The sequence below is a fragment of the Neofelis nebulosa genome, chromosome 10 (assembly GCF_028018385.1).
Source record: "Neofelis nebulosa isolate mNeoNeb1 chromosome 10, mNeoNeb1.pri, whole genome shotgun sequence".
NCBI lineage: Eukaryota > Metazoa > Chordata > Mammalia > Carnivora > Felidae > Neofelis > Neofelis nebulosa.
The window spans coordinates 104,205,763-104,227,109 of NC_080791.1; the positions used below are offsets into that span (position 1 = coordinate 104,205,763).

At 45.5% G+C, this 21,347-nt stretch overlaps 2 protein-coding genes across 2 annotated transcripts; both read left to right on the forward strand.

Annotated features, from left to right (window-relative positions):
- Positions 1–3,838: 3,838 nt before the first annotated feature.
- On the forward strand, positions 3,839–5,160 carry LOC131487912 (olfactory receptor 10V1-like). The gene is given in 1 exon segment (XM_058689104.1): positions 3,839–5,160. A coding segment is annotated over 1 exon segment (1,023 nt). The 5' UTR covers positions 3,839–3,905; the 3' UTR covers positions 4,929–5,160.
- Positions 5,161–11,145: 5,985 nt separating this feature from the next.
- LOC131487914 (olfactory receptor 10V1-like) lies at positions 11,146–17,614 on the forward strand. Its single transcript, XM_058689114.1, has one exon. The coding sequence runs from the start codon at positions 14,024–14,026 to the stop codon at positions 14,960–14,962; it is 939 nt and encodes a 312-aa protein (XP_058545097.1). The 5' UTR covers positions 11,146–14,023; the 3' UTR covers positions 14,963–17,614.
- Positions 17,615–21,347: the final 3,733 nt, after the last annotated feature.

The following is a 21,347-nucleotide window of genomic DNA, read 5'->3' on the forward strand; positions in this document are numbered from 1 at the left end:
GGATGAAGGACTACGTGCATTCATGTAATGACACTTTTCTTACGTGGTGGCAATTGTGATGAGACAAATGCTTTTCTTTTTTTTTTAAGTTTATTTATTTATTTAAGAAAAATAGAGCGAGTTGGGGAGGGGCAGTGAGAGAGGGAGAGAGAAAGAATCCCAAGCAAGCTCTGTGCTGGCAGTGCGGAGCCGACTCAGGGCTCGAACTCACAAAACCGTGAGATCACGACCTGAGCCGAAAACCAAGAGTTGGACGCTTAACCGACTGAGCCACCCAGGTGCCCCAAGACAAATATTTTTTTTTCTTTCCTTCCTTTCTTTCTTCCTTCCTTCCTTCCTTTCTTTCTTTCTTTCTTTCTCTTTTTCTTTTCTTTTTTTTTGTTGTTGATGTTTTATTTATATTTGAGAGAGAGAGAGACAGAGTGTGAGCAGGGGAGGGGCAAGAGATTGAGGGAGACACAGAATCCGAAGCAGGCTCCAGGTGCTGAGCTGTCAGCATAGAGCTCCACACGGGGCTCAAACCCACAAACCGTGAGATCACGACCTAAGCTGAAGTCGGACGCTCAACCTACTGAGCTACCCAGGCGCCCCCAAATATTTTTCTTAAGGAGAGGCTCTGTATAAATTGGTTACTTTGCTCTAAAAATTCGCAAAATATTATACTCCGCAGTTTGAGTACCACACTGCTTGTCTCTCCTTTTATCATGTTACAAGCTTGTAATTAAAATTAGAAGAGTTTGATGTTTGTTAAAGGGTATTGGAAAATACAGAATGGGAAAAATATCTTTCAGGCTCATCACTCAAAGACTGGATTTGTGTGTGTGTGTGTGTGTGTGTGTGTGTGTGTGGTGTAGAGATTGTAACTTTTAAGATCCCATTTTGTGTGTCGTGTTATATCACAAATATTTTTACATTATTACATTGTCTTCATAAATATAAACAATTGCTTAGTACTTCATCAGCTGAATTTAGTGTTCTGTATGAGGTTGTTTTCATTGTTTCCTATTAAGATTACACTGTGATTTTTGTCTTATGTATAAAACTTACTGTTGTTATGGATGTTATATTTTAGATTAATATTCTAACTTTAGAGTCCTGGAGTGGAATAACTCAACTTAAATTCAAATGCTCTGTTTTTTATTTGGAAAATTTCAAACCTACATGAATTAAGAGGATAGTATAATGAATACTTAGGTATGCATTACCCAGCTTGGAAAATGGTCTGCATTTTGACAAAATACAAGCATTTAAAAATATTATTTTGTGGACGCTTGGGTGGCTAAATTAGTTGAGAGTCCAGCTGTGCATCTGAGCTCAGATCTTGATCTCAGGGTTGTGAGTTCAAGACCCACATTCAGCTTTGCGCTGGGCGTGAAGCCTACAAAAAAGAAAAATATAATTTTCCCAAAGTGTTGAACCTTTTACCCCTCCACCGGTGACTTTGGCAGTGCTCATTTCTCTACAACTTTAGCAGCACTGAGGATCATTATTAAAATCCAAACCCAAAGAAAATGCAGTACTAAAACTTGGCTCACTTGTTCAACAACAAAAATAATTAATTTGCCCTACCCCTGTAGTTTAGCAGAATTTTTGACCTGGCCTGGCCTCAGGATCCCCCAGGAAGATCAATGCAAGGAGCTCTCTTGTAGTTTTGGCCATTTGAATGTCATTGAAAATTCCATAAACATCATGCATGTCTATCTTGAAGTAAATTAAAACTCAATACAATGTAAGGGTCATGTGCATAAGGACCTAGCAACTTAGATCAAAGGATGTGGAAAAAAAAAAAAGGAAGAAAAAAAAGTGTGTGTGGGGGGGTACCTGGGTGGCTCAGTTGGTTGAGCATCTGACTCTTGATTTTGGCTCAGGCCATGATCTCATGGTTTGTGAGTCTGAGCTCCAGATGGGACTCTGTGCTGACAGTGCAGAGCTTGCTTGGGATTCTCTCTCCCTCTCTCTCTGCTTCTCCCCCACTCACACTCTCTATCTCTCAAAATAAAGAAATAAACTAAAAAAAAAAAAAAAGATGTGGGTGATGAGGTGGGCCAGTAGGGCATGTTCATCAAGCGATTTCCTGACCTTCCAACCCCACCCCGTGAGTCGTGTTAGTTTTACTTATAAAAATATCTTGTGACCTGGGCTGCAATAATTGTGTGTGATACTACAAGAATAAGAGGTTCTTTTACTTTTTTTCCTTCAGCTTCACTGAGGTGCAATTGACGAAACTGAGGTTCTTTTACTTGCTAAGTTTAGAGTCAATGTGGAGTAATACAGTTTAACAAGTGTTTAAGAGGGGTTGATCCAGGATAGACACCATAAAAAGGCAGATGGCAGTGGACAAATGAAAGAAGGCAAAATAAGAGTAGGGTCCATGTTTGGCAGACAGAACAAAACAAAACAAAACAATTGGATTGTTGAGTGTTGAAGAAAAAAATGCGATAACAAAGTCCTGAGTTTGGGGACTGGGGAGGATAGCAGCCTGAGCTATGTTTAACTTATCTGGTCTTCTACGTCCACGTGTGTCACGGCTAAAGGAAACACCTGTATTGCCTGCTTTCTGGGCTCGATACGGGTATCGCGTGCTCTTCGTATAAATGTGTATTTTTAAGATGTTGTGGTAACTGGATAATCATAGTACTAAAGAGGCATGTGAATGATCAGGAGTACTCGCTTTAAAGCAAAAAGGAAAGGGGCACCTGGGTAGCTCATTTGGCTAAGGGTCTGACTCTTGATTTAGGCTCAGGTCATGATCTCACCATTCATGGATTCTAGCCTCATGTCAGGCTCTGTGCTGACAGCGCAGAACCTGCTTGGGATTCTCTCTTTCTCACACTCTCTCTGCTTCTCTCTCTCTCTCTCTCTCTCTCTCTCAAAATAACTAAACTTTAAAAAATGTTTAAAAAAGGGGCACCTGGGTGGCTCAGTTGATTAAGCATCCGACTTCAGCTCAGGTCACGATCTCATGATCTGTGGGTTCGAGCCCCACGTCGGGCTCTGCTGACAGCTCAGAGCCTGGAACCTGCCTCGGATTCTGTGTCTCCCTCTCTCTCTGCCCCTCCCCTACTCATGCTCAGTCTCTCTCTGTCTCTCAAAAATGAATAAACATTTTTAAGAAATTTAAAAATATTTAAAAAAAAAGAAATGAAGATCAAGGAAAGAAGGAAAACGGGAAACCCCATTGAGAACCTACTGCGTGCCTGTTGTTGGGCTTGAACAGACACAGAATCTCTGCTAATTTTCACCACGCTCCCGAGCCAGGCATTATACTCTCCCCACGTTTAACATGACTGGGCTAGGGGCACCTATGTGGCTCAGTTGGTCAAGCATCTGACTCTTAATTTCAGCTCAGGTCATGATATCGCAGTTGCAAGATCCAGCCCCACATCCAGCAGGCGTAGAGCCTGCTTGAGATTCTCTCTCTCTTCTCTCTCCACCCCTCCCCCTCTTCAAAAGAAATTTAAAATGAGTGGGCTGAAGTCTATCACTTCTCCAAGGTCATGCAGCGAGCAGGGTAAGCAGTGGGGAGGCGAGATAACATTAACCGAACTCCCAAGGAAGCCCTGAGGATAAGTACTCAGTGACTGCAGACTGTGTTTGTTTTTTTTTTGTTTGTTTTTTTTGTTTTTTTTTTTTCAACGTTTTTTATTTATTTTTGGGACAGAGAGAGACAGAGCATGAACGGGGGAGGGGCAGAGAGAGAGGGAGACACAGAACCGGAAACAGGCTCCAGGCTCCGAGCCATCAGCCCAGAGCCTGACGCGGGGCTCGAACTCACGGACCGCGAGATCGTGACCTGGCTGAAGTCGGACGCTTAACCGACTGCGCCACCCAGGCGCCCCCAGACTGTGTTTTTAACATGGCTGGGCCTGTTCCAGGCTCAAGGACACAGGAGAGTCACTTTTCCCATGACTCCTTTCCTTGTTCCAGGTCTGATGGAAGAGGAAAACCGGATGGGGGTGGTCTACTTTCACTTCCACCCCTTCTCAACAGACCCAGCAGTGGCTCCCCTCCTATTTGTGGCCTTCTTGCTGTCGTACTTAGGAAGTCTCATTGGAAACATCACCATTGGGCTCACAGTCTGGCGAGATCACTCCCTCCACACCCCGATGTACTTCCTCTTCGCACTGGCCGTGCTGGCAATTGGCTACTCCACCAACATTGCTTCCTTGACTCTGGCTGGCATCCTTTCCACGGGGCACATGCTCATCTCTCTCCCTGGCTGTGGGGCCTAGATGTGCCCCTTCATTCTTCTTGGAGGGTCTGACTGTGTCTTGCTTGCTGTCATGGCCTACGACAGGTACATGGCAATCTGCCACCCAGTGCATTACCACATCATCATGAGTTGGCGGCTCTGTGGGCAGATGACTTTAGGTTCTTTGGGCCTGGGATTCCTGTTGTCACTGCCTTTGACCGTTCTGATCTGCCACCTTCCATTCTGTGGCCGCAGTGAAATCTTCTGCTTCTTCTGTGACATGCCTGCCGTCATGTGCCTGGCCTGTGTGGACACCTGCATGCACGAGGCAGCTCTCTATGCCATCAGTGTGGCCACAGTGGCTGTCCCCTTCCTCCTGATCTGCCTCTCCTATGGCTACATTGTGGCCACCATCCTGAGGATGAATTCAGCTGAGGGAAAGTGCCGGGCTTTCTCCACCTGTTCCTCCCACCTCATCGTGGTTCTCCTGCAGTTTGGATGTTGCACCCTTATCTACCTTCACCCCAGCTCCAGTTCCTCTCCAGAAGAGGGCTGGGAAGTGTCTGTTGTCTACACCCTTTTTGCACCAGTGCTAAACCCCTTGATCTATAGCATAAGGAGTCAAGAGGTGACTGATGTGGGAAGAAGACTCACGGTAAGAACGTGCTGGTTCAGGAAACCAGAAATATTCCTTCCTAGAAGAAATATTCCCCAAACCAGTAGAGGCATGATCTGAAGGGCAGGAAGTTCCAAAGCAAAGAGGAAGGAGTGGAGAGATGACTGTCTCCATGGCCCTCTCAGCCGGGGGATGCTCATCAGTGCACATTCCTCTCTTTTTAGGAGATTCTGGTGAGGAAGCCCTGGATCGGCCCTGACTACTTAGCCAGCCTCCTCTCTCATCATAGTGCTTAGAATAAGGACTGGACAGGAGTGTCAGTGAAGAAGAGGGTGAATAAATGGATGGACAGGGTGACAGTATGACTAGGGCTTCCCCAAACAACTATCACTCTTCCTTCCTTCCTTCCTTCCTTCCTTCCTTCCTTCCTTCCTTCCTCCTTTCCTTTCCTTTTCTCTTTCTTTCTTTCTTTCGTTTGTTCTTTTCTTTATTTCTTCCTCCTTTTCTTTCTTTCTTTCTTCTTCCTTCTCTTCCTTCTCTTTCTTTCTTTCTTTCTTTCTTTCTTTCTTTCTTTCTTTCTTCTTCCTCCTTTCCTTTTCTTTCTTTCTTTCTTTCTTTCTTTCTTTCCCTCACACCTAATTAACTTAACCTGATGAAGATAATCTTCTGGGAAAGCTCTTAAGGAAATACTTCTGTAAAAGACCAACACCATACCAGATAGAATGGTGGCTTGGCTGTGAATAAAATGAGTCTGTTGTGACAGAAGCCAGGCTGTGTGAAAGTAAAACTCACGAGCATATTGAAAAAGCAACCTGTTCACTCATGGATGTTACTGGACACAAATCCTTTTATGTATATTTTAAGATATGATTACTACTCAGGTAAGTTTGACTTAGAAATTAAAAACCTTCAAGAAAGCATAGTAAAACCCAATGACTTGATTTGTAGTGAAATACAGAGCTCACCACTTCCAGTCTTTGCTCTTAGGAAAACGATCTTCGGGACCACACAGCATTTGCCGCAGCGTCTCTCTGGTTTCTCTTTCTGGAGAGGTGAGATGTAGGTCAAGGTGAAGGTCAAGACCTCTTCTATCAACAGCAAAATTTACTGAGCCCCCTCATCTCATGGAAACATAGCACATTTGCCAACTATGTCCAATGCGGTTTGCTGTTGCATGTGGGAGAACCAGATTGGATGTTGGGGTCAGCTGGATGCACTCAGTGACTCACTGAGGAATGTGAAGAGACCATCTGGAAAAAGGTGCATTGGTCATAGAAATCACTTCATGGCCTCCTTGGATGCAGTCGCTTTCTCTCCCAAACTCTCTGGAGTCTGATTCTAGAAGAAGGATCCAAAGATGACACCTGCCTGCTTATCCTTCCTGAAACATGTTCCAGGTCAGTTAGGCTTTCAAATGGTTGGCGACTGCTTTTCAGGAACTGTTTTGCATTTTTCTTTCTAGATTGCTTTGACAACTTCCTGCCAAGTTCTCTCTCTCACACACATACACACCCCTGTAGTCTTCATTTTTTTTAAGTTTCTTTATTTATTTTGAGAGAGAGAGAGAGAGAGAGAGAGAGAGAATCCCAAGCAGTCTCCTAGCTGTCAGTGCAGAGCCCAACATGGGGCTCAAACTCAAACTCATGAACCATGAGATTATGACCTGAGCCAAAGTCGAGAGTTGGATGCTTAACGGACTGAACCACCCAGGAACCCCATAGGTCTTCATTTTTAGCAATGTTCACTGAATTTTCAGTTACTGATTCTTGAAATGAAAATTTTAGGTGACACATGAATGAAAATGAGAGATTACAAGATAGAACTGGCATAATACATGTTGATAGGTAACAAAAAGTGAGTGAGTTGAATTTAACTGAAGAAAAACATTGGGGCACCTGGGTGGCTCAGTCGGCTAAGTGTTCGACTTCAGCTCAGGTCACAATCTCGAAGTTTGTGGGTTCGAGCCCCGCGTCGGGCTCTGTGCTGACAGCTCAGAGCCTGGAGCCTGCTTTAGATTCTGTGTCTCCCTCTCTCTCTGGCCCTCCCCACTCACACTCTGTCTCTCTCTGTCTCTCAAAAGTAAATAAATGTTAAAAAAAATTAAAAAACAATACAGAGAGATAAGTGCTATAATTGGGGGTGGGGACAAAGCCACCACAGAGCCTGGAGCAGGGAGTAAACTTTCCCTTTGTGGAGGAGGGTGGGGGAAGGTGTGCATATCGGAACATGGCTTCATTTAACAGATGACACCTGGCTGAGCTCTGAAAGATTCTGGGAATTTGTTTAGGTGCACAAGATATTAATCTCTACCTGGATTAATTAGAATTGTGTATCTTTTACTTGTTATTTTTTTAACATTTATTTATTTTTGAGAGACGGAGAGGGACAGAGCATGAGCAGGGGAAGAATTGTGTATCTTTTAAACGCTCTCAAACTTGGAGAGTAAAAATTAAGCAATAATTAGAATATAGCTCAGTCTAGTAGCAGTTAAACCAGTTTGGAATATCAAGTCTCCAAACAACTCCTATTTGTGTTCATTGACCTACAGGGGATGGTCAAGTGAAAACCCAAGTTAGCCTCTTGGGGCTTTACTGAACCGACACTGTCAGGGAAATCTCCAGAAAGAAGATGAGAAGAACTGAGAGCTGAGAGAGACAACCCAGAATTCTGTCTCTGCAAGGGCTAGAGTCCTATGCTTTTCCCTTGAGAAGAGGCAGCAGGGAAGGCTTAACAGCATCTGGATGTGTGCTCCCCTCGGTGCTGGGTGGTTTTTCAGAGTCAGTCTCCACGGTTCCCAAGATTATTAAGAAGGGGATTCCACTGTGGCCTTAACTCAGCCTCAGGTAATGATGTGGTTGCCAGTCTCTCCAGGCAGAAGGTAAGGAGGGTAGATGCAAGACCAGGTTGATGAGTTGTTTGTTGTATGGTCTAGACCCTGGGAAATGGACCAATGAACCCTACTGACCTTGGGATTCCCTGATCCTGTGAGGGGCTTTCTGGGGTGAAGTTACAATTAGATGGGAACATTTGTACAATTTCCTGGAGCGAATGAAGTGACAGTGTTTATGCCAAATATTCTAACAACAAACAAGTCTTTGAACCAGTCCACCACCGAGAGTGAGAGAAGAGTCTGCCTCTCCCTTAAAATGTGACTGATTTCCTAGATTGCCTAAGAGTGGTGAGAAGTTATCCACTCTCCTTTGTAGGAGGAGTCCGTGCTTTGATGGGACACCCAGAAAATATTGTGTAATCTACTCAGTTTCCAGGTGACACAGTCAATGCCTGGTTGATAGTAGATGCTCAGTAAATCCTTGTTGATTGAGTGAATGCATGAATAGTCCTGTTAGTTACACTCTGTAAGGGAAGAAGGCAGAGGAGTATGCAAAGGTCGTTATGGAAGAGGAAAGTCTCTCTCTATGGATGTTTGCCAAGTCTTTGGAAGCAGTACTGTTGCCAAGAGACTCATCAAAGAAGATGCAACATTATTAAGAGTTTGTATTTCCTGGGTGAGAAGAGAGTTGGAATTCTCTGATCCAGCCTTCAAGTAGCAAGGCATTAGGCAGCAGCAAAGGCAGAAGAAAGCAGACAATGAAAGAGAACATTTAACTATGACCAAGCCCACAGGATTGTCATCTTTGTACCACTGAGGGGACCCCAGAGGAGGAGCAAGTTTGGGAGCGAAGAGTGGAGAGATTTCTCATTCACTCGTCAACACCTTGGATGAAGACACAAAAGGCAAGAATAATTGTTTTGTTTGTATAATAGATTTATCACGCTTCGTAGGCTCCTAAAAATAGAGTGCCTTGCGATCAAACCCTAGTTACAGCAAGATCAAAATCAACTTGCACAGTACAGAAGACAAGAGAGAAATAGAGATGGAGTTACTAGAGTTGAGGAATGATAAGCAGTTGAATATAAAACTTAGTTTTGGGCTTCCTAGCAGCTAAGGCGAAAAGGGAAGCATGAATTATGTAACTTTAATAGTCAAGTAGGATGACATATATTTTATTAAGAGAGAAATGTGTGTGTCTGGCCAGGGGTCTGGGGAATAGGTTGTGAATTCAGGTGAGTCTAAGGAATGAAAATGAGAATTCCTTATCCAAGGAGTGTTGAACATCCCTTCTGTAATCAAGGTGATTGCGTACTGCAGTGGAATTCACTCTAGTTTTTAAGACATTCCACACAGAGAACCTTTTACTTTTAAACTTCTCTGAAAACCTGTTGGTGTTCCGAAGAAAACTTTGAGGTATACTGGAGGTAGTATGCTTAAGAGATGTGGTCTCCAGGAGCTATGTCTATTGCCCAGTTAGTTATAGCTTTGTGAAAACATGTTCATTAAATTTGTAGATTTACAAATTTAATAATTTGTGGGAGCAAATTTGATTACTCACTGGAGTAAAGACTTGAAATTCTCCATAAGATCTTGATGGACTAGAATGATGAGCTAAATCTAAGGGTTTGGCTTTAAGAAGAGATGAGGATAAAGGAAAAAAGAGAGGGGAAGGAAAGGAGGAAAAGAAAGGAAAAGAAAGGAGGAAAGGAAAAGAAAGAAGGGAGAAAGGAAAGAAGGAAGGGAGGGAGGTTTGCAACAATAAACCCAGCCCGTATCTAGATGTTAATCCTGGTTCCAACAATGACTGTTTGTATAACTAGGGGTGTGCTAGGGAACTTCTGTTTCCTTGCCTCTCAAACGAGAATTCTAAAAATCAATGAAACTTTTGTAATTGGAAAAATAAACACACATTTTTGAATTTTTTTTTTTCAACGTTTTTTATTTATTTTTGGGACAGAGAGAGACAGAGCATGAACGGGGGAGGGGCAGAGAGAGAGGGAGACACAGAATCGGAAACAGGCTCCAGGCTCCGAGCCGTCAGCCCAGAGCCCGACGCGGGGCTCGAACTCACGGACCGCGAGATCGTGACCTGGCTGAAGTCGGACGCTTAACCGACTGCGCCACCCAGGCGCCCCTAAACACACATTTTTGGAAGGAAATTTGAAAAGTGGAGAAAAGCATGAAGAAAACAGTAATCACCCATTTTTCTCAAAAACACTAAGAGTTTACTGTCCTCCTTTATATTGGTTGCATAATTTGTTCATGTGATGCATAGTCTTGCCTCTTTGTTTTCTTCATTTAATGTTATAAGCGTCTTCTCATCTTATTAAACCTCTTCATTATAACAATTTCAATGGCAATGTAATAGTTCATCATATGAATATATGTCAAGGGACTCGAACATTACTTTTGTAAGTGTTGATTTATTTTTGAGAGAGAGAGAGAGAGAGAGAGAGCATGAGTGGGGGAGCGGCAGAAAGAGAGGGAGACAGGATCCGAAGCAGGCTCTGTGCTGACAGCAGTGAGCCTGATGCGGGGCTCAAACCCATGAACTGCTAGATCATGACCTGAGCTGAAGTCAGATGTTCAACCAACTGAAACACCCAGGTGCCCCAAAACATTACTTTTTGTTAAGCATTTGTTTTGTCTCCTTATAAAAAATTATTAAGGCACACTGCACACATCTTTGTGCCTTTGGCTCCATATTCCAGGCTATTTCCTTAGAGTAGATCCTTTAATGTTGAGAGTACTGATTCAGTGCATAGGACATCTTTTTTTTTTTTTTTTTTTTTTGATGTTTATTTATTTATTTTGAAAAAGAGTGTGCAAGCAACACTGGGGGTGGTACAGAGAGAGAGGGAGACAGAGAATCCCAAGCAGGTTCTGCACTGTCAGCACAGAGTCCGAAATGGGGCTCAATCCCATGAACCATGAGATCATGATCTGAACCGAAATCGAGAGTCAGACGCTCAACCGACTGAGCCACACAGGCACCTCCAACGCATGTGACATCTTAAATTACTTCTTGAAAACACTGATTATCTCTCCAGAAAGGATACAACTCTTTAGTATCAGAGTGCTAAAATGAAGATTCCTATTTCTACTTCAAAAGTACTAAGTATCAGTCACCAGCATTGATAGAGCCTCAGTAAATCTCCAGGGTTCATGTCAATATAGCATTACATAGTGCCTGACACTGTACTAGGTCCTGGGCATTAGTAAAAAATGGGACCCAATTGTCCCTTGCCCCCTTGGGGCTTAGAGTCCAAGGAGGGGACGGAAATATACATGTGAGCACAGAGGCAAACACATCATGCAGGGAATGGTGAGATCCCTGGTTATAGATAGTAGTTCTTTTTCTTATAACTATTTGTCCCATTAGTGTTTAATTCACAGAGATCAAATATTTGGGGTAGAGGATGTGCTGTCCATTCTCACTCTGCATAGAGAGAAAGGCAGGCAAGCGTGTGCTCTTTTTTTTTTTTTTAAATGTTTTTTTTAAACATTTATTTATTTTTGAGACAGAGACAGAGCACGAGCGGGGGAGGGACAGAGATAGAGAGGGAGACACAGAACCCGAAGCAGGCTCCAGGGTCTGAGCTGTCAGCACAGAGCCCGACACCGGACTCTAACTCACAGACCACGAGATCAGGACCTGAGCCGAAGTCGGATGCTCCACTGACTGAGCCACCCAGGTGCCCCAGGCATGTGCTCTTAATGTTGTTCCGGAAAAAGGAATTAGCATTTTCAAGGAATAAGACTCTCAGAAAGTTCCAGATGAAAAATTTCCTACCATGATTCCAGCTATCTTCTAGCCCTCCTACCGGACATGAGGCTGTGCCAAACAGATGACCCATGCAGGGGCAGATGCATTTAGGAAAGGAAAACACTTTACTTCCAAAGCATGCAGGGAGTCAGACTTTAAAAAGACTGGCTTGTAAGACACAAAAACCCAACAAATACTCAAAGGGTAAAACTGTAAGTCAGCAAGAATATAAGGTTGTATTATTCTGTGTATGGTGGAAAACAACATTCTTACATGATTATTATATTTTCAAAGATCATGACACATCTTCAGACGTCAGCATAGCAAAAATAAACAAAAAATACATTCTTTTGGGCATCCATAAACCAGTCAGGCTGATCTGTTTTGGTTTAACTCGGGGTGCAAAGTGGTCCCCCCTTCTTACTGTGGCATTGTGAGTTGCTTAATCATTGGAAGAAAGGCAAACTGTCAGTTTTATGTTTCTGCAGGAGATGTAATATGGGGTGTGTGTGTGTGTGTGTGTGTGTGTGTTGTTGGGGGAGGGGAAGATAAATACCCTACTGCTCTTTATGCTACTTTTCCTTCTCCTGTCAGTAGCTTTCATCAGCCAAACCCAGCCAGAAACCACAGCGGGGGGGGGGGGGGGGGGTGACTGACTAATGCAGTCCTTAGTGACTAGCCTCCCATGGGGCAGAGCAGGGTGGAGAGTCGATCTGGGGAGCAGACCTAGAATAGTCAGGAAAACCTTCCTTTTGCAAATCACTAAGAGGAAGAGTAATCTCTAAAATGATGGAAATGGAAAAACAGAAAAGTGGAAAAAAGATGGAAAAGTGTCTAGAGAGGTAGGAAGGGAGTCTGGGCAGAATAGCATTACAGAGGCTATGGGTGGGGAATTTCAAGGAGTAGGGAGTAGCTGGCAGCTTCAAGTCCAAAGTAGTTGTTGGATTCAATGACTTGGAAGTCATTGGTGAACTTCATTAGAGTGGTTTCAGGGAGTAAGAGGGAAACTGGGTTGCCTGGGCTAAAGAGTAGGAAATAGTCATGATGGCAAGGAGCCAGGGAACCATTAGGGGTGATGTCAGATGGAGGGAATGTGTTATGGATGTGTTATAGATCCTATGTTATAGGTCCAGCACTAGTGACAATTGCTTCCAAGTAGCTTCTGTAATTCTTTTTCTGGGAGGCTGGGTTGTCCACTGCTAGTGAGGAAGGAGGTAGCAGAAGAGGAGACTTGAAGAGACCAGGGAAATTTGCACTAGTTTTGGAGGGGACCAGAAGGAGGAGCTCTTTAGAGGATGGGGGTCAGTACTGGGGTTGATAATGCCCCTTTGTTGTGGCCCCACTCAGCAGGATTTTGTAATCTTTAGTCGTGGCCAACCTGGAATAGTTATGTTGGATATTACAGAAGGTAACAACAAGGTTGGCAAAAGGTCAAGGAGCCATGGATGGGGATAATATTGGCAAAAGACTAATGGAAGGTATGAACCATAGGTCTTGGTTGGGTGAGGAAGGGAGTAAAGCCCAAAGGAGGCTTATTTGGGGGAACTGGAGGCATCAAGGTGGTCTTGAAGAGGGAGAAGAAGAGAAGTGTTCCTGATTATTGCTCACACTCATGGAGAGTTCACTAGGGGCCAGACACATTTACTTCTCACAACAATCCTAAGAGTTCTGTCCTATTGTCATCTTTATAGATATAGAAATTGAAGCAGAAAGCTTCATCAAGTTGCTCTAGGTCATACTCCTGGTCAATGGCAGATCAGGGATTAGAACCTAGATGGTCCAAACCCAGAGGCTGCACTGTTGAGAACCAGGCAAGGGATGAGGGCACAGAGGAATTTGTGGTCTGAGTATGGTATTGTGTGATTTAAGATTTCAGTGCTGACTTGAACAGATACTTACACACCTATATGTACGGCAGCATTGTTCACAATAGACAAAAGGTGGAAACAATCCAAGTGTCTGTGAACAGATGAATGGATGAGCAAAATGTGGTATTTACACACAATGGAATACTATTCAGCGGTAAAAAATAAAGGAAATTTGACATGTGCGACCACACGGCTGGACCTTGAAAGCATCATGCTGAGTGAAATAATCCAGACACAGAAGGACAAATGCCATATGATTCCACTTGTATGAGGTTCCTAGAATGGACAAACTCACAGAGACAGAAATCAGGGTAGAAGTGACTGGAGTTCGGGAGGATGACATATGGGGAGTTATTGTTTAGTGGGTACAGAGTTTTTGTTGGGATGATTTAAAAAAGTTTGGTTATGGATAGAGGCGATGTTTACCCAACATGGTGGATGTATTTAATGCCCCCGAATCATATACTTACACGAGACTAAACTTAGAAATATTATGCATGTATATTTTACCACAATTAAAAAAAATATTTCTGTGGTGAACTACTTCTGGGTGATTACAACAAGAAGTCTGATTTAAAAGCAAGTTGACGAGTTTAGGCAGGAGGTGAAGACCGTTGGGGTTGAGGAGATCAAGGAAGGGAGAGGCCAAGGATTGAATGGGTCACCCCGCAGGAGCTCTGCGTCCTGCCTTCATTCTCTCCTCAGGGGGGCAGCACCGCGCCATCCACAGGCCCAGCTTGTTGACTACATGGAGGGTACAAATCAGACTGGGATGATTCACTTCCACTTCCGCCCCTTCTCCAAACTCCCCGAGGTGCAGATGCTGATTTTCGTGGCCTTCCTCGTCATGTACCTGGTCAGCATCGGCGGCAACGGCTCCGTTTCTCTCATCATCTGGAGCAACCATTCTTTGCACACCCCCATGTACTTCTTCCTGGCCAGCTTGGCAGCTCTGGAGATCTGCTACTCTTCCACCATTGCCCCTCTGACTCTGGCCAGCGTCCTGTCCGCAGAGAGAGCCCTCATCTCCCTGCCTGGCTGTGGTGCCCAGATGTTCTTCTTCATCTTCCTGGGCAGCGCTGACTGCATTCTACTAGCTGTCATGGCCTATGACAGGTTTGTGGCCATCTGCCACCCTTTGCGTTACACCCTCATGATGAGCTGGCGGTTGTGCGTCCAGCTGGCCCTGGGGTCTCTGGTGCTGGGGTTCATCTTGGCCACGCAGCTGACTGTGCTCATCTTCCGCCTCCCCTTCTGCCGCAGCCAAGAAATCAGCCTGTTCTACTGCGATGTCCTCCCTGTCATGAGACTGGCCTGTGCAGATACGTGGGTCCATGAGGCCACCCTGTTGGTGGTCAGCCTCACCGTCCTCACCATCCCCTTCCTGCTTATCGCCCTCTCCTACATTTTCATCATGGCCGCCATCCTGAAGATCCGCTCGGCAGAGGGGAGGCACAAGGCCTTCTCCACCTGCTCCTCCCACCTGACTGTGGTCCTGCTCCAGTACGGATGTGGAAGCCTCATCTACTTGTGCCCCAGCTCCAGGTACTCTCCAGAGAGAGGCCAGGTAGTGTCTGTGGTTTACACCTTCATCACCCCTGTGCTGAACCCCTTGATCTACAGCATGAGAAACAGAGAGCTTACGGATGCTTTGAAGAGAACAATGATGAAGTTCCTGTTGTCCTGAACACAGTGAACGCTCTGGATGTTCCTCTACAACGCTGCTGGGAAGACACAAATGAGTATGCCTTCTGAAAGACAAGGAGATGGGGGCCAAGAGGTCACCGGTTTTATGCTGTTCCTTCTTCCCGGTTACACTCTTTTTGAAAAGTCATTTTTCTTTCCTCGGCCTCAGATCCTTCATCTCTAAAGTGGGGATTAAAATGTCCCACCCGACTTAAATTCTGGGGTGGTTTTGTATGTAATGAGATACATGACGTGAAACTACTTAGTGGCTTTTAAAGGGAGATACGGCAGGAATGTCGTTCTTACTTACCATCACCATTGCATGTAAAGTCGGTGTCCAGTTCTCGGGCTCTTTGCAGACCCACAGGTTGCTCCTGTGGGCGGGGCGGCGGGGGTAGAGCCAAGAAAAGGACGCACATCCGCCTGGGAACATCGGAGCCACTTTCTCCTTATGCCAGCAGGTGCAAATGCTCAGTTTGCGCCTTGTTGAACTGTCTTTCGTCCTCAGTTCTCTTCCAGGGAAAGGTGACGGGGAAAGCGCTGGAGTTTCAAAGCTCTATTTTCTTACTTTTACACCCAGAGCGAATCTGTCTCCATCTCAGTCTCTGACTCTGTATTAGCTCTCAGTCTGCATCTAACTCACTCTCCCCATGCCCACAGGGGCTCCTCCCGCTGTGGGTTTCAGACAACACACATACACGCACTCACACTCCCATATCGCACATTTCTATCTGTCCCTGGCTTCTATGGTCTGAATATTTGTGTTCCCCGCCCCCCACACCCAGCCCCAACACCACCCACCTCATGAACAAGATTATACTTTTATAAAAGAAACCCCACAGAGCTCCCTGGCCTGTTCCACCATGTGAGGTTACAAGAAATCTGTGACCGGGAGGAGGTTCCTCACCCAACATTGACCTCAGGCTTCCAGCCTGCAGAACTCTGAGAAAGAAATTTCTGTTGTTTATAAAGCCACCCAGTCTGTGGTACTTCGTTAAGGATGGATGAAGGCAGTAAGTATACACAATATGCACATGAGCAAGCGGGGGAGGGGCACAGAGAAAGACTCTTAAGCAGGTTTCATGCTCAGTGCAGAGCCCAGTTTGGGGCTCGATCCCATGACCCTGGGATCATGACCTGAGCCAAAATCAAGAGTTGGACCCTCACCTGACTGAGCCATCCAGGTGCCCCAGAAAGATTGCTTTTTTAACTGAGCCTCTCTGGGTAGCAGGGGGGTAATGGATTCAGGTAGAGCAAAGCTAGTTCTGTGAAGACAAACACTGGCTGGACACAATGAGGGGAAGGGCCCCTAAAGCAGCTGTGAACAGGAGGGTGATTGTTTCAGGACGATCCGCCTCAGGGTAATGGCGTCAGAACATAGATGGTTTACGGTCTTTTTATAGGGTGAGGGAAGCTCATTTATTCCTCTCCTTGTTGAATAGCGAGTGATTTATTGGGGTGCCTGGCTGGCTCAGTCGGTGGAGCGGTGCAACTCTTGATCTCTGGGTCATCAGTTCAAGCCCCCCGTTGGGTGTGGAGCCTGCCAAAAAAAAAAGTGAGTGATTTATCCATTCAACAACATTTAAGAAGGCAGTGAACAACTATTTATTGAACTCTACTGTGTACCTACCTGTGGAAAGGTGAAGTTAAGTCTAGTGGCTTTGAAGAGCACAAACCAGGGCCGCCTGGGTGGCTCAGTCAGTTAAGTCACCGACTCTTGGTTTCAGCTCAGGTCATGATCTCACGGTTTGTGGGACTGAGCCCTGCATCGGATTCCAAGCTGACAGCATGGAGCCTGCTTGAGATTCTCTCACTGCCCTCCCACCCCACCCTCAAAATAAATAAACTTAAGGAAAAAAAAAAAAAAGAACACAAACCATGATAGCCCAAGAGCAAGTGATACAATGCTATGAGCTTCCAGAGGAGGGACAGCGAAGGGAATCAAGACAAGTTTGACGAGGGAGGTGGCATTTGACCTGCACCGTGCAGGTGTCCAGATCTGTGCAAAGAGGAGCAGGGAGGGCATTTCTGAAGGGGGGAATGGTAAGGACAGAAGAACAGAGAAGGAACTCTTTGTGCCTCTGTTTCCTTATCTGGAAAGGCATAAACATTCTGCTACATTTTTTCTTTTTTTCCTGAAAATGTATCACAGGCTTAAAAGGCAGAAACCATGACCCCAAATTTATCTTACAAGGAACTGAAATGTTCCCGTCTTCCTTTGAAGACAAGAACCTGAAAGGACCGTGTTTGGTTCACTTACAGACACTTGCTGTCCCTCCTGCTGTGTTCTACCACAATATTCTACAAGGTCAGTGTTACTTACAGGACACTAGTCTTGTTGAATCATAGGTGTTTGGGAGAAATAAACTTTATGTGGTCAAGGAAGCATGAAGACTACTGTACCAATCAAACCCCAACCCATTACTGCAGGTTCGCTCTGTGCCTATAATGTGCAAACATGCCGCCATGATTCTAAGATAAGGATATGTTTCTCTATGTTTGCTGAGCTCTGTCACCACGAAAGTCTTCTGTTCCTTGGGGTATCTTATGAAACCTCTTATCCTGTTGAACCTACTTTGGAAGAAGCTGGCTTAGCTGTTGCTGACTCAGTACCAAGAGGGTTTTTTCACTAGCGACAGAAATACTCCAGGCACTTTTCTTTTTTTTTTTTTTAATTTTTTTTTTAACATTTATTTATTTTTGAGACAGAGAGAGACACAGCATGAACGAGGGAGGGGCAGAGAGAGAGGGAGACACAGAATCAGAAGCAGGCTCCAGGCTCCGAGCCATCAGCCCAGAGCCCCGCGCCCGACGCGGGGCTCGAACTCGCGGACCGCGAGATCGTGACCTGAGCTGAAGTCGGTCGCTTAACCGACTGAGCCACCCAGGCGCCCCGATCCAGGCACTTTTCGATTCCCCATGCTTCTTTTAAATTTTTTTTTTTTCAACATTTTTTAATTTATTTTTGGGACAGAGAGAGACAGAGCATGAACGGGGGAGGGGCAGAGAGAGAGGGAGACACAGAATCGGAAACAGGCTCCAGGCTCCGAGCCATCGGCCCAGAGCCTGATGCGGGGCTCGAACTCACGGACCGCGAGATCGTGACCTGGCTGAAGTCGGACGCTTAACCGACTGCGCCACCCAGGCGCCCCTCGATTCCCCATGCTTCTTACGGGAACAAGCGTAGTTGTCCTGGGTTAGTGGGCTTCTTTTCAAGTGATTGCAGAAGGGAATTAATGTTTACCATATATTAGCCCATATATCGTCACAAAACCCATGAGACTGGTGTTATTTCTATCTTGCTTACAGATAAGGAAACTGACACATGGGGAATTTAAGTCACGTGTTCAAGGTCACACAGTCGGAACGGGCAGAATGTGGGATATGATGGGGATGGTGTTGATATCTCAGCATGTTATCACTGTACTATGGGAGTTTGGGGGAGATCCCTTCATTTTTCTGTACTTAATTTCATAATAAACGAGGGGAATAATACCTACTCTACTACCCTGAATTATTGTGAGATCTTGGGGGTGGGGTGGAGAAAAACTCTAAAAGTACGATGAAAGATACAGCATGGTTAGTCTAATATCCAAATGGAGGGGCACCTGGCTGGCTCAGTCGGTATAGCATGGAGCCTGCTTAAAAAAAAAATAACATCCGAATGGAGAAACATGCTAGATGGCTTATTTATTTATTTATTTTAGTTGTAAACATTTTACTTTATTATTTATTTATTTTAACGTTTATTTATTTTTGAGACACAGAGAGAGAGAGAGAGAGACAGAGTGCGAGCAGGGGAGGGGCAGGGAGAAAAGGAGACACAGAATCTGAAGCGGGCGCCAGGCTCCAAGCCATCAGCACAGAGCCCAACATGGGGCTCAACGCGGGGCTCGAACTCACGAGCCGTGAGATCATGACCTGAGCCAGAGTCGGCTGCTTAACCGACTGAGCCACCCAGGTGCCCCCAAACGGGCCTTCTGCAGCTCAAAGTAACAGCAGGCCTCTGTGGAGGAGGCGTCTTTCACCAACCTCTTCTTAGTAGCACTTTGGGCTTTAGGGCTCCGGGGATTGAAGACTTCGTATAAACAGGAAAGCAAGTTTATAAGGTTCAGATAGTTTATATTGTCAAATTAGAGGCATAGGTGTATGGCACAGGGAGGTTCGTGCTAGGAAAACATCTGAACGATGTGCTAGACGACATCTTTGTGAAATAAAAAAACCATGTTATTTTAAACCCTCAATTCAGTGACACAGAACTCATTCTCCAGAACACGTGGAGTTGCGGTTGGACTTTTAAGAGGTAGGATTCAGGAAGCATCTTCCTTCTTCCTCAGAGAGAAGAGAGGGGGATCCCCAGGGAGCCTGTGTGTTAGTAGCCAACTATTCTTTGGTTTGTTCTCCAAATATTTGCATTCTACCTACTTCGTAGTAGCCCTGGGGGGTGAATAACATTGATTTGTTGCTCTTAAACTCATGGGCTAGCCAGGGACACAGATGGATAAGCAGCTAGGTACAAGACAAGACAGGACGTGCTTTATTGCTTTATTTATTTAAGTTTATTTGAGAGAGAGTGTGCATGTGTGAGTGGGGGAAGGGCAGAGAGAGAGAGAGAGACGGGGGGTGGGGGAGAGAGAGAGAGAGAGAGAGAGAGAGAGAGAGAGAGAGAATCACAAGCAGGCTCCAGACTGCCAGTGCAGAACCTGTTGTGGGGCTTGAACTCACAAACCACAAGATCATGACCTGAGCCAAAGTCAGACGCTTAACAACAGAGCCAGGGTGTGCTTTAAAAAGAAGTCTGAACAAGTTGTGCAGAGGCGGGCAGAGGGGCCAAGGGGCCACGTGAGGTTTGGGTTTTGAAGGAGGAGCACGGATCTGTTAGACGTGAAAAGGATTAAGGGCCTATTAGGCAGAGGTAGGTGGGAAATCCTTGGTGCATCTGGTTCAGAGAGGAGGTGGGCATTGGGTGAGGTTAATGAGGGGCTGTGCGTGTCATGGAGGGCATGGGGCCCAGGGCCAGATTGGGCAAAGGCCTGAATACCATTCCAAGAAGAGTCTGTACTCCCTACTCGTTGTAATGAGAAGCTACTGATGAGTTTCCATCAGAAGAAAGACGTAATGGAGGCACATTATAAGAAGATTCGCTTACTAAATTTGGTAAACCTTAACCGAACGCCTGATACATTTGTGGCCCTGTGCCTGGGTCTGGGTCCACATCAGTGAAGACAAAAGACAAGGCTGCTGTCCTCAGAGCTTACAGAAGGCATGCGAGGCAGACCAGTGGCCAGGTAATTCATAGCGTGGTAGGGGCTACGATAAAGCACAGGGTGTCACCAGAGGCATGTTTGAGGGACACCTAACTCCATCCTGGAGGGGGAAACTTTTACTCTGAGGCCTGGAGAATGTACCAGCAGTGTCCCGGACGAGCATGGGGGAGAAGAGAGCTCTGAGAAAGTGACGCAGCCTAACTCTGGCATTGATTTGGGATTTGAACTATGTACTAGGCAGCCATTGAGAGGACTGCCAGTCTTCATCCTACCGTGTCATTCCCCTCACCGTGAGCGTGGGCTGCACCCAGTGAGTAACTTCCAATGAACAGATACAGCCTAAATGATGTCACAGCTGAGATTGGGTTCAAAAGTGCTTTGGCTTCCATCTCTCCCTCTGGCCTGCCTGTTCTGATGGAAACCAGCTGCCATGTCGTGAGCTGCCCTATGGAGAGGCGTCACCTGTCGTGCAGTGGGCTCTGGAGGTCCAGAAGGGGTAAGGCCCACTCCCTTCCTCCGATGGGAACGAAGTAGGCTCGGAGGGAGGAGAGAGAAGGAAGCGGAGTTGCCAAACGCCAGGAGCCTTTGGTTGGTCTGTAGAGGTGAAACTGAGTGTCGGCTGGTTTTACACATAGCCAAAATGCAAACACTTGAGTGGATTTGGGCTCTGTTTGTTTAACGGGGAAACAGCTACACCAAAACACAGCAGATGGGAAACGAAGTTCCACCGTGGGGCAGAAGAATAAAAATACATCAGTTGGGGCTCCGACTAAGCCTGGAACCTCAAGTCCCCATCCACACCTATGTGGAGACCCTAGAGTCCACTTGGGCTCAACATCAAGAGTCTTTTTCACCAGCCCCTGGACTCCCCTTGCCCAGGTACCATATTCCAGTTACTTGACTTTTTCATTTCATTTTTTTTTTAATTTTTTAACATTTATTGATTTTTTTTTAATTTTTTTTTAATGTTTATTTATTTTTGAGACAGAGAGAGACAGAGCATGAACGGGGGAGGGTCAGCAAGAGGGAGACACAGAATCTGAAACAGGCTCCAGGCTCCGAGCTGTCAGCACAGAGCCCGACGAGGGGCTCGAACTCACGGACCGCGAAATCATGACC

Coding starts and splice junctions, on each gene's coding strand:
- LOC131487914 (XM_058689114.1), top strand. CDS start 14,024: ATGGAGGGTACAAATCAGACTGGGATGATTCACTTCCACTTCCGCCCC.